This window comes from Epinephelus moara, chromosome 22 (genome assembly GCF_006386435.1).
Source record: "Epinephelus moara isolate mb chromosome 22, YSFRI_EMoa_1.0, whole genome shotgun sequence".
NCBI lineage: Eukaryota > Metazoa > Chordata > Actinopteri > Perciformes > Serranidae > Epinephelus > Epinephelus moara.
This window is the reverse complement of record NC_065527.1, coordinates 28094925-28107646: the sequence shown is the minus strand read 5'-3', so window position 1 is coordinate 28107646 and position 12722 is coordinate 28094925. Positions and strand designations below refer to the sequence as shown.

Here is a 12722-nt window from a genome sequence, read left to right as displayed (position 1 = left end):
TTGATAACTCTAAATTGTCCATAGGTGTGAATGTGAGCATGAATGGTTGTTTGTCTCTATGTGTCAGCCCTGTGATAGTCTGGCGACCTGTCCAGGGTGTACCCTGCCTCTCGCCCGATGTCAGCTGGGATAGGCTCCAGCCCCCCCGCCACCCCCAAGAGGATGAAGCGGTTAGAAGATGGATGGATGGACAAGGCCATAGCCACAGAATCATGGCTGGGGGAGGACCAAATGGCCAGGGCATTTGACTATTCCCACATACCCCCAACCCCACCTCACACACACTTGCATAAAAAATAAATAACTAAAAATCCGAAACCTCATTTTCCATGATATTATTTATCATAACCAAGTACAGCTATATAGTATACTATACAAATATACAATAAGTAAAAGCTACTACTGTTTAATTACACATGGAGCTTATGTGGGCTATCAGACAACTATAATGTAAAGGGGTCCCTGTGTACTCAGTTAACAAGGCAGGCAGGTATAAAGGCATTCCTGAAGGACAGTGTTTATGTATTTTTTATTTTTTTTATCTTGGTGTTGAGGGTAAATGTAATTTTAGGTTCCATTGCCCTATGTACAGTAGTGTAAGTAATCACTTCTTTGAAAAAAATGGCAGTTGTGGAATCCTGGTTTGTTTTATCTGAGGGTTTTATGTTGAGTTGGCTCTTCAACAAGGTGATTTTTGCCTTCACAAGATTTAAAGACCATGCATGGAAACAAAGACAAACAACCCTGTGTATCCATCATGATGTTTTTGTGATGGAAATTAAATGTTTTGACATAGGCTACTATATTTTTGCCTTTGTGGAACTGCTGCTGCCAGAGGAGCCACTGAATGAGTTCCCTCTGAGTGGTAACTTGCTAAAAGTGTCTGAGAAGTCCAGGGCTGATCATTAAACATTCAGGACACCACAGTTTATTCTACACTACTGAAGCAGCTCCTCTTAATAATTTCACTTTCCGTGGGTAGCAGTATGGCATCAAATCAAAATATCACAAGTACCACGATATGCATTTTATATATGGTATTAAAAGTTATACCCGTGTTATCGTGAACAAGATGATATGGCCCACACCTAATATAGGTTGTTATCTATACATATATATATATATACATTAGGGGTATGTGTGTGTTTGGTGTATGTGTCTTAGATGGAAGAAGGATAAAAATCCCAAACATAGGCTGTGAGAAAAATGGTGACACCTACAGAGAACAGAGACAAATCACAGAAAATGTGAAAATGTGAATTGAGTATCCTCATTAAGATTATGATTCTTTATGCATCTAGTTAATGGATCCAAAAAGCTTCCCTTTGACTGAGTTTCTGTCGTCTGTCTCTCCCATTGATTAAAAGTTTAATGTGTTTCCCCTCTATGCGTAATAATGAATCATTAACATTATGAAGTTCGCTAAGGTGTCTAGCCATGGGGAAGTCCTGATTTATTGTTCTGCCGGCATATTTCTTACCAAAAAGAGCATTTAATGAATCCCTAAAGACATCCCTAGTTCCTGATGTTGAAGCCTGAATGAAGCAATATGTGTCAATAAAGCAATGAATACAAGACTTCAGTACAACATTGAACATCCAGTTTTTTTAATGTATCTATATTTCATGTTTCCCTCATTCCACTAAAAACATATCAGCAGACTCTGTTACCATCTGTCTCAGGACAATTAAATAATAGATCATCAGACTTTGATCTGCAGGAAACGTTCACAGAGCTAGAGACTATTTAACAGCCACTGCTTTTAATGTGGCTGTAAAGTCAACGCTGATTTGTAACTCGCCTCATAAAATGAACTCCAGACACTTCACACTTCTTATTATGCATGAAAAACATTTAGCATTTTAAATAAACATTTAACACCAACAATATGTTCCAGCTATAGTCGTGATGATAAGGCCTGCACCAGCCGGGCAGGAAACCCTAATGATCCCAAATTCATAAAGCAATTCAATGCTTCCATAACTCAGCGCATTACCACTTCAAACAAGCTGGCGGGGCAGGACATGATGTGCGAAAGGACTGCTGAAGAGAGTTCAAAAGTTCAAAAGTACTCGCAGCATAAATTTGAGGTGTCACAAATTCAGTCGTCTTCACGGGGAATTAATTCACAGTCATGGTGTCCTCGGGACAGGAAACAGGAGGTTCACTGATGTACTGCGTCGCCACCGTGACTTTGAAAGTCATTACATGGCTTGTACAGTACATGTTCTGGTCAGAAAATCTGCTCATGCATGTTACGCTATGTTGAATCAGTCAACAGGGTTGAATTTAATTCCACATGTGACTTAAAAGAGCTGTTAGTGGTGCAGTGGGGTAAGACTCTGCTCCCATCACAGCGAGCGTGACGTTTCTTTAATGTGTTCACAAAAACTACTGGTCCACATCATGAGCATCATTTCTTTAGTGTCTGGAATGGTTCTCTGGAGGATCCATCAGCAGCAGTCATAAACACTGCAGCGCAGAGCAGACTTACTGTAATATAGCACTGAAGGGAGGCGGAGATTACGGTGTCAGGATCATTTGAAATATTTAACTGTTGGGATTTGGAGGACTCAGCTGGTGTATTGTTTGCACCCCTCAGTATTCAATAAACCATTGTGGTCAATTGTGTGATGGTGTGTTCAGGCAACTTGTAAACTCATTAAGTCTGGAGATAGCACCAAGTCAATTTTACGACGTATTTGCCTTCAGTCACTGGTATATTTCACTTCAGTAAAAGTACCTCAAAACTGGGCCTACAGCACTTGAGTACATGTTCTTAGTTGTTTTCCACCATCCGCAGAGGCCAGGCCAACTAAAGGCCTTTACACACTGAGTCCATTTTTTTCCCCCAAAAATTGTCGCACATCTAAAAATAAATACGCCCTCACGTTGTTTCAATCAAGTTTGCACAATGAGTCCTAAATTTTAGTTCACCATTAAAATTTTTGGAACATGATGAACATGAGCATGATTTTCTGCATTTTTTGCATCTGTCCGAAGCCTTAGGCCAAGAATCAGTGAAGAAAATGTGGTGGTGGGACACAGCTGCAACACACCAAATCCTTTCATAACTCAGATAGTTCGCTTTCAACAGGTCAGACAGTAATATTCAGGTGGATGATAATGAGGAGGAGGAGGAGGAAGTGGACTGCAAACAAAATGTGGAGGACAGAGAGAGAGGACAGCTCCGCCCCTTCATGCAGCTGCGGTGCCAAATGAAAAGACAGGGAGTGATTGGTGACAGCCAGATAGTGGAGAGATGCAAGGGAGGAAATTTGTCTTTTTATTTTGTCATATATTGCGAATTTTCATGACCATTAGAACAATAAAACACATCTGAATCAGTGTGCAAGGTTTCTGTGGGTAACATTTTTTTCGGATGACGGATTAAAAAAACGCATCTGAAAAAAATGGATTCAGTGTGCATAGGCCCTTAGAAGGACACTTCACCCACAAATTTTAAATCCATATTCTCCTCTAGCCCACAGTGCTGTTTATCAGTCTATCTTGCCTTGCTGTGAGTTTCCAAGTGTTGGAGATGTCGGCTGTAGAGATGTCTGCCTTCTCTTCAGTACTATGGGACTATACAGCATTCAGCTTGAGGCACTAAAGCATAAATATATAAATAAATAAATAAATAATTCACGTTTTAAAAAAAAACATTGAAAAACTCAACAGCAATGCACATTTTCATGAAGGAACTATTTCCTTTCACCAAACTGCAGCTGCAAACTGTGTCACCCAGTCCAGTGGCCAAAAGAAAATGTTGGCATTGTACAGTTCTGGTTTTGCAAACCATGAATTTTTTACATTTGCACCCTTCATACGTATCATATCAGCATTTCTAAAGTAATGCAGTGTATGAGCTGACTTTATAATTAGGAGGTGGAGGGGAAGATGTCGGTGTCCCACCCAGGCGACACATCTGCCAAGCTGCAGACCACTGTTCGTTACCCATGATACAAACTGACAGCCGCTTTCTTTTGTGTGTCCACAACCAATGGGCTTTTGTACCTAAAAGAGTAAACAAATCTGCTACATAATACTGTGCAAATGTAAAATATCTTTGGTTTGCAGAAGCATATAAGACACCATTTTTTTGGCGACTGGGTTGTATCACCATGCAGAAGGAAATGTGCATCTACAGCTAGCTCCCCTAGCACCACTGAGCTGACTAGTGTTTCACCTCAGCCAAGGAGGACACCATTTATGTTTACACCTCACGCTGTCATGAGTACAAGCCTCTCGTCCACTCGATTCTGAACGCTGATACAGTTGGTGGGATAAGAAGGTAAAAGGAAATAGTTCCTCCACGAAACTGCTCACGTCAAGGTTTGTAGGTTATCTTGAGTAACCAGGTCATAATTTCTGGAAAGAGACATTGCTGTTGAGTTTTTCAAATTGTATTTTTGTGGCACTTTGAGCACACAAGCCAAGTGCCACCTAGTGCCATTACACTGGAGAGAAGGTAGACATCACAGTGAGAGGTTTTTGATCCAACACATTATATGCATTTCTAGTGTTTAAGATAAAACTGGAAGTGCCTGAAAGCACCATAGGCTCAGGTCTGAGTGAGTCTGTATCTTTTCATTCATTGATAAGGTGCAGGTTCAGGATCTTCAGAAGGGCACATCTGTGTTGGAGACATCCCTTAAAGTATTCAGCTCCATTCTTGGGACAAACCATCTGTGTTCCACAATAAACCGTGACGTTCTGCCTGGTAGTGACAAGTGTGCTGCTCACTGGGGGCTTCCCTTGTAGCACTGACAATAATTTCACAAGCATAGAAATCAGATGCAGTTGGAATGCTGCTTGGCAAACTGGGAGGAATCCTGCATCTCAGTGGATTCATAATGGCCGGTAGACAGCCAGTGTTGAATAAAGCACGGAGAGTGACGTGGTACTAATACCCAAGGTGATGTGTGGGATGATGCAAAAAAGAGTCATATCCTAGAGCACAGTAGGCAACATCTAGACAAGCTCAGGAATAAAAGCCTTTTTGTATATTGAAGCGTTTTGTGGAGAAAAAAATAACTTGTTTCACAGTTTGTAATCCTTAACCTGGGTTGGATTTGTAATGCAATAAAATTTCACTCACAAAGTAAGTGCTCATCTTTGCCCTGCATTGTTGAACTATCTTCAGAGTGTAAAAACCTTTCTCACCTGTCTCCCCCATCATGACTGAGGTGGATTTAATGGTTCAGATCAATAAAGGATTCCACCTTTCACCTGTATTCACTCGGCCAGTCTATTTAGATTAGATTAGATGAAAATGTAATGATCCCTACGGTGAAATCAAGTCTTCCCTGCAGCAGAGAATACATCATGGACAGAGCAGGTGGTCGTAAAATTTTACTGTGTACCTCCGTTTGTTGTTGCAGGAAATACATGGAGGTGCATAAAGAGTGTTTTTCAGGGCTAAGAGGAAAGAATGTGTGTATATTCTCGCTGATCCTCATGTATTTTTAAAATCACGAGGTTCGGTTTTCAGCAGCTTTAAGGCTCCACAATGCAGAATTCACTTAACACGTATAAATTGTCAACTCAGCTGACTAAAACCGAATGAAAAAAAGAAACAACAACATTGGGAATGCACTGAGTTTCCACCACAGTCATAATCACACAACAAAATATACACTTTACAAAGCACCAGAGATTGATACAAAACACTGCAAAGAAGTGTTAAAAACATGCAGCAAAGGTCCAGACTCAAAATGAAAAGGACATTAACTTTTAAAGCAAGGCCACATTACTTCTAAAGGCAAAAATACCACAATCAATCTTTCATGGATGAAAAAGTTGAATTTCTAGTCAATACAACACACCCATGTTCAGTAAAATGTACTCGCGGGTTTCGTTTGCTGGATTCTTAAGCCAGGTTAACTTCTGCTTTAAACTGATGTGGAACATACATGTACTTCAGTGTGTTCTTCACCAGGAATGTAACTTAACTTTGAAAACTGAAAACTGTTTCTCTCAATGGAAATGAAGCTTTTTTAACTTTCATTTCAAAGACAAGAAACAATAAATTACATAGTCAGTAAAGCCCCCACAAAAAAGCATTTGATTTCTTGTGTGTGATTTATCCTAGCTTCATATGAATGGAGGAAAAGTCTGCTAGCTGCAGGCTAATTTATGCAATCCTTGTTGCCATTCTACGGCAGCCCTCGGACAGTGATACCCCCTCCCATCCTTCTGTTCTCTTCTCACGGAGGCAGCTATCGACAGACATCGCCCAGCTAAGTTACGCCCAGCTAAGTGAACACTGGACTTTGTTTCCCATTCAATTTGAGCTCCAACTGGCCGCATCGTTTCCATACGGTACCGTTTATTCTAGAATCAGGACTGTTTACATGTGCATATTGGTATAATTCCACTGTGTCTACTGTTGTTTGTACTGATACTGTACATATTGGTATAATTTACTGTGAGCTGTTTGTACTGGTACTGTGCATTCTGGTATAATTATTTGCATTACTGTTTGTTTTTTCTTCAGATAAATCTGATAATTGTTGCTCGGTCTCTTTACTCATTTATTTAGTAGAGTCTCCACACACCTTCTCATTCTACATATACATAGAGGTATACTGGTGGCTTTACAGCCTACATTTTATTGATCATCTCTGATCCCCACGGTCAATTTGGTTGTTGCAACAGTGCAACACAACACCACTGACGGTAGGTGGCGCCAAGCTAAAAAAAACGAATCCTATCAGTTGCCTCTTTAATGTTGTATTTTATTCTTTTTTACTTTGTTTTTATTTCCTAGTTTCTTGCTCTTTAATGATGTTTTTTAATTGCATTTAAATGTTCCTTTACAATGTGTTTCTTTTGCACCTTTTCTCAATGTGTCTTGTAGAGCACTTTGAATTGCCTTTTAGTTAAATGTGCTATATAAATAAACTTCCTTGCCTTGCCTTACAATATTTAATCACAAACACAGCAGATAAAATTTGCTGTATGAGGTTCACTTTAAGGACGGTCCTTTCTGTCCTTTTATGTTTAATAAAGCAGATGTGATGTGTATTGCTCTTACACTGTTTAATATTCATCTAGCCCCAAAAGCCCCTCAATGCCAAAAGGAAAAGTCAGCATCTATAATGTTTGAACACCTGTAGACACCCTGTTTGATCCCACAGCCAGTGAACCCTTGAGGCCTTTCTGCTCTGCTCATACCTTCGTGGCTCGTCCCTCCAGCCCTGTGGCCGGATGGCGAACAAGGCCTTCGGCAGCCCCTCCAGGCCCAAACCAGACAGAGCCGGTCCCACGGCGAACCACATGTGACTGGGCCCGGCCTGACCCGCCGCCCAGGCTGCCCGAAAGACCAGCTCAGCCTCCTCCAGGGAGCAGTAAAGCAGACGGACCTGGAGGGTGAGGAGAGGGAGGGAGAGAGTAAAGAAATGTAAGCAGGGTTTCTGCAGCTTCAGGCAAATTAGATTTCAGATCAATTTCACAGTAACCAAAGTTAAAGAGAATTAAAAATCATGAACCAACATCAGTTACTTAGGGTTAGGGGAAATTGTGCCCCGGGAAGCACTGGGCATTTGTTGGTGGGTTTTTCTTGGTGATTTTGTGTTTCTCACTCTGCATGTGGGATTCCACTGCCATGATCCCCACTGTGCCAAGTCTGAAAAGCTTTTTGCATGAAGTACACCGAGCCCCGTATGCATTACCTTGTACCGCCAGTAGCCATGCCATGAAACCTGGTTACATAGCCAACTTTTGTTGAATTTGCACTTAACCATGTTGTCCAGGGTACAGTTACAGTATAGCAGAGAGTGGATCATCTGCTCTGAGCATCCAGTCGCAAACAAAATATGAGTGTTGTTCATTATCACCATCTGCATGATACTATTGCTAGTGGCATTCAGTAAATTATTCAAACAAACAGTATGTACTGTAGGATTTAGTGGCATCTGGTGGTGAGGACTGGAGATTGCAACCAGCTGAAACTTCTCTCATGTGCCATGCATGAACCTCTGATTAGGAATCCTTTAATGTTGATAGTTCAGGAGGTTTGTGCCATGAGCTGAATTATCTAGGTCTCTTCCCCTTCAAAACAAACTGACCTGGTAATTTTAGAAAGTAAAAACACTGACTAAAGCTATTTCATATTCTAAATCAGTGTTTTTTACAAAGCTGTTTGGCATACTAGAGATGGGCCACTGGCCCAGCACCTGCTAATGTGTGCTCACCTTTTTGTTTTTGATCATTTGAGATCCAGATGTTCAGGAGGTTTTTACCAGTAACCAAATTATCCACATACAGTCAGGTCCATAAATATTTGGACAATGATACAGTTGTCATCATTTTGGCTCTGTACANTTTGTTTTTGATCATTTGAGATCCAGATGTTCAGGAGGTTTTTACCAGTAACCAAATTATCCACATATGTCTCTTCCACTCCAAAAGAAATGGACCTAGGCTACTGATTTAAAGCAACACTTACCTTTCTGGAAATTTTACGCTTTTCATTGTTCAGGTTAAAATGCTATTAAAAGGCTGATGGCACACTAAAATGTAAGTGAATTCCACCAGAGATACAAACTCATAATTGTACCATTCTCATATGGTTCTAAGAAAACTCAGACCAATCATTGCATTCGGACCGAATGCAATGATATAACCGCTCACATAACATCACACAGCAGTGTGTTTTACTCCTCCTCTTTTCTACTCTTCTCTTGGCGTGTTACACTCGCTCTCCTCTTCTGTGTATCTAACGTTGCCTTGCAAACGCCTACGTCTATCATAAGCCCCTTTTACACTGCCAGATTTTCCGTGAATGTTGGGCCGATTTGCCAGCCAGCTGCGAGCGTTTAGACACACAGAGCCGGATTGGCGAGTTGATCCGAGGCGCCCCAATTTTCCGCCTCGTAGGGTAGTCATATTGGCGGAACCCTCTTAGTTTAAACAGACCGAGGCGCCCTTCCGCAACGGGAGGGGCTGTTGATGACGCCGCACGTGCGACCCACTGGCGGTGGATAAACAGGAAACAGCTGATAGCAGGAATGAGCAGCTAGTAGCAAGAGGGAAATGCAAACCTGACAGACACTGTAAAAGATGAGCAACTGGGGAGACAAGGAATTGCGTGCCCTCCTTGCCCTCGCAAACGAAGAGACCATGAACCATCAGGTGACGGGGACGGTAAAGAACGGGCCGATTTACGAGAGAATCACCGCCTAACTAGCGCTTTCTGACATCACTGTTTACGTCACATGCTGAGCTACACGTTTTGTTACTTGCTCAAGCCCCACATTGCCCCGAAAAAGGCGCATTCTGTATAAACAAAAGTAGGCAGGCGGCAATTTGCTGCACTCCCTGATTTTGTTTTTATATTGCCAATGCTGAAAAAAGACTGACTGGGCTTTCCTGCAAATTTGCACAATTCCTATCTAAAAAGGGCTATAGATGCATGAGGACGTAACGGAGGAGGGGGGAGTAGGCCTTTGGAGGGAAGTGGAGTTGCAGGAGGAGGGGGATGGGACTGTGTGAAATGCAAGAAAGGTCAAAGTTGTTATAACCCAGTAAAAACATTAAATAAAGCAGTCTCATGTTAAAACATTAGTGTTTTTCCAAAGCTGCTCATCATGGAGGGGCTTCTAACTACACTAGCCGTTGCAAATGGCTCTACCATGGCTGGACCAGCTCCCTATGTACATATAAACAGTGCATTTTGATGTAATGAAATCAAAACTATTCATATTTTGAGGTGATTATACACTAAAGAAAACATTCTCATTATATTGTATTCAATTTCTGCCAATGTATCTCCCTAAATCCTACACACTAGGCCTTAAAAAAATTGATGTTATTAATTATTTTGAGATTTTACAACACACTGTAAAATCCTTCTCCCCTTGTCTTGGCATTTTTTTAGACTGCTGAAAGATTGATTTAAGACATTTTAATACCAATTAAGGCTATTTTTAGATAAATTAATTCAATGCCTTTTAAGATTGTGTAAGAATCCGTGAGAACCCTGGGAAGATGGGTGGGAGGGGGTGGAAATTAATTAGTGGGAAAGGATGCAAGTAAGAGGGAGGAGAGTATGGAAAGGGGCAGACATGGTAGGATGGAGAGTAGAGGAATAAAGGGAGGAAAAAAGGGATTAGATAATGAAGGTAATACAGAGCAGGTTAAAAAATGGAGGATGAATCCATCAAAACAAAGGAAGGAAAAAGGAAAGGGGGGAGGAAAACAATGAAATGAAAGAGATGAAGTGGAAACAAAGGACTAAAGAAATGATTGAGATGTAGCAGAGAAATGTATGACAAGAAAATGATTAATGGAAGAAAGGAATATGGAGTCGGAAATGTGTTACACTCTGAGGTCCCCATCAAGGTCATGCTTTCCTTGTTTTCAGTTTTTGTTAGTGTTTCCTGTTTTATTTTGATACTCACCCTTGTCTCTCATTTCGGGTACTTTATTTCCTGCCCCTGTGTGTTTCCCTCCTGTGTGACTACCTGCCCCGCCCTGATTGGTCTCACCTGTCCCTCTTTACCCCTCCTCCCTTGTGTATTTAGCCCACCTGCTGCCCTTTGTCTGTGCCAGTTTGTTCTCAGTTTCTTGAGCACATGTTCCAGCCATCTTTTCCTAGTATTCTCTTGGTTTTTGATCTTTGCATTCTGCTTAAGCCCCCTGCCTTTTGGAAACCTTTGTTTGTGTTTTTGGACTGTTTTTGTCTGTATATTGACTTTTTAGTAAAGACCTTATGTTTTCTGAGTCCCGCAACTGAGTCCTCTCTTTGTTGGTACTAGTCTGATAAAATGAATGACAGAAAATAGCAGAAATTTAGGACTGAGGAAGAAGGAGGGCAGAAAGGATGGAGAGAAGACAGGAAAAGATAAGGGAGAGAGGGGAGGATATGTAAAGGAGAGATTAAAAAAGATACAGAGGAGAAGGAGGAGGGAAAAGGAGGAATATGAAACAAAGAAAGACGAGTATGAGAGAGGACGTAAGAGGCAAAAAGAGAATTTCCATCTCATTTTTCATCCTCGTGGTTCTTTGGTCTTATAATGCCCTTTCATGTTTCCTTTACAATTATGGATTATATTCATTTATACATCAGTGCACTTGGTGCACTTAGACATTAATGCTTCTCCTGTTTATTATTTTTCTTAACACAGTGAGCTGCACTTGAAAAATGGTGCCTCTTGGTCCGCCTGTATTTCCACTCATACATTATTAAAGAGGGGGGATTGGAGGGGGAGAGCAAGATTAAGAAAAGACAAAGCGAGAGTAAAGAAAACGTGATAGTAGAAGAGGGTGAGGAACGAAAAGAGGCCATAGTATGTGAGAGTGTGTGGTTGAGGGTACTTCACATGATTACTCAGAGGAAGCACTAGAGCAAAATTTGAGCCACAGTTTCGTAAGACAAATGGAGAGGCTATAAAACTGAAATTAGTCGAAACCAAAATGCTTTACTAACACACTCTTGTACCAGCAGGCACATGATGTGTGAATCCTGTCACATGCTGCACGTCCACCGTGGTTACTCACGTCAGAGAGGATGGCGAGATGACGCCGATCCCTCCCACTCAGCCGACAGCAAATGGAATCGAGGTCGGCGTGAGGTCCAAGCTAACGCTCAATCCCTGTCAATCACATCCTCTGAGCAGTCAGGATATATTAAGATCTCTTTGCATATGGCGTTGGCATTCCTCAAGCTTCAAGTTTGTCATTTGTACGTATGAAATAAAGAGGATCCAGTCTGTCAAAGTGCTCTCCTCCTCACAGGGAGCCGAGTTCTTTGCTTTCTACCATCCTTCAGAGACGATGGTGGAATGCCTAATTTGTTATAATTTCATGCCATCAATCACTTTGCTAGTGCAGGTGTCTCATTTTTCAAAGGTTGGACATCTCATTTTGGAAGAAAACATTTCATTTGGATCCCTGTGGGTCTTCATATTTTATCATGACAGAGCTTAATCGCATCAACACCCAGGTTGAAATGAAAAAAAGTCTCTTTCCAGATTGGTAAATATTCACACAAAAGAAACAGCTTTTACTGCAACACTGGGATTTGATTTAATTTTGGATGTTTTTTACACAGTGTTGCATGTGTTTCAAAAAGTACATAATGTAATTTCAAAATGGAACGTTTCCATTTTTACTCTAAATAGCATCTTTTGGCGTTCTTAAAGTTTTTAAGTGTATCAAAGGTTCAACTTCTAAATGTTAACATCCATTCAGAGCTCCACATTAATGGCTATAAAATACACCAGTTGGACTAAAGTTCAATAAATTCTCAATAACAAAATCTTAAAGATTCTGTATGTGACGTTCAGAGCATTAATATAGCAGCAAACCACTATTTGCTATGTAAAGATATAGAGAAGTAATGACATCCTGAGCAGATAAAATAGACCTTCTCTGTTGTGGTAAGCCAGTCATGCACATGCTTGTTAGTTCATGTGTGTCCCCCACTGGCAAGCTCATTGTCGTTGCTTTGCACTGCACTCCTGCAGCAGTTACCGCTGATATCAGGACGGCATCATTGTGGAGGTGGATATTAGTTAAAGGCGCTGTATGTAAGAATGTGGCCAAAACGGTTACTGCACTCAAATTCAAAATACTGCCGCGAGTCGTGTCCGCCCCCCCTCCCCTACAGATTCAAGGTTGCTGGACAGCGGCACGCTGGAGACTGATTTGTTTGCCCACGGGCGGCTGCCGTGGCAGGGCCGCGTCGCCACGTCCTTGATCTTCGGTTTTCCAGC

The 12722-nt window shown here is 41.3% G+C and overlaps 1 protein-coding gene across 1 annotated transcript in view; it reads right to left on the bottom strand.

Annotated features, from left to right (window-relative positions):
- LOC126384253 (glutamate receptor ionotropic, NMDA 2D-like) overlaps positions 1-12722 on the bottom strand; it is a 250941-nt gene that overhangs the window by 211177 nt on the left and 27042 nt on the right. The window contains exon 4 of the mRNA XM_050035214.1: positions 7180-7367. Coding sequence (XP_049891171.1) covers positions 7180-7367 — 188 coding nt within the window. The remainder of the gene's footprint in view (positions 1-7179; positions 7368-12722) is intronic.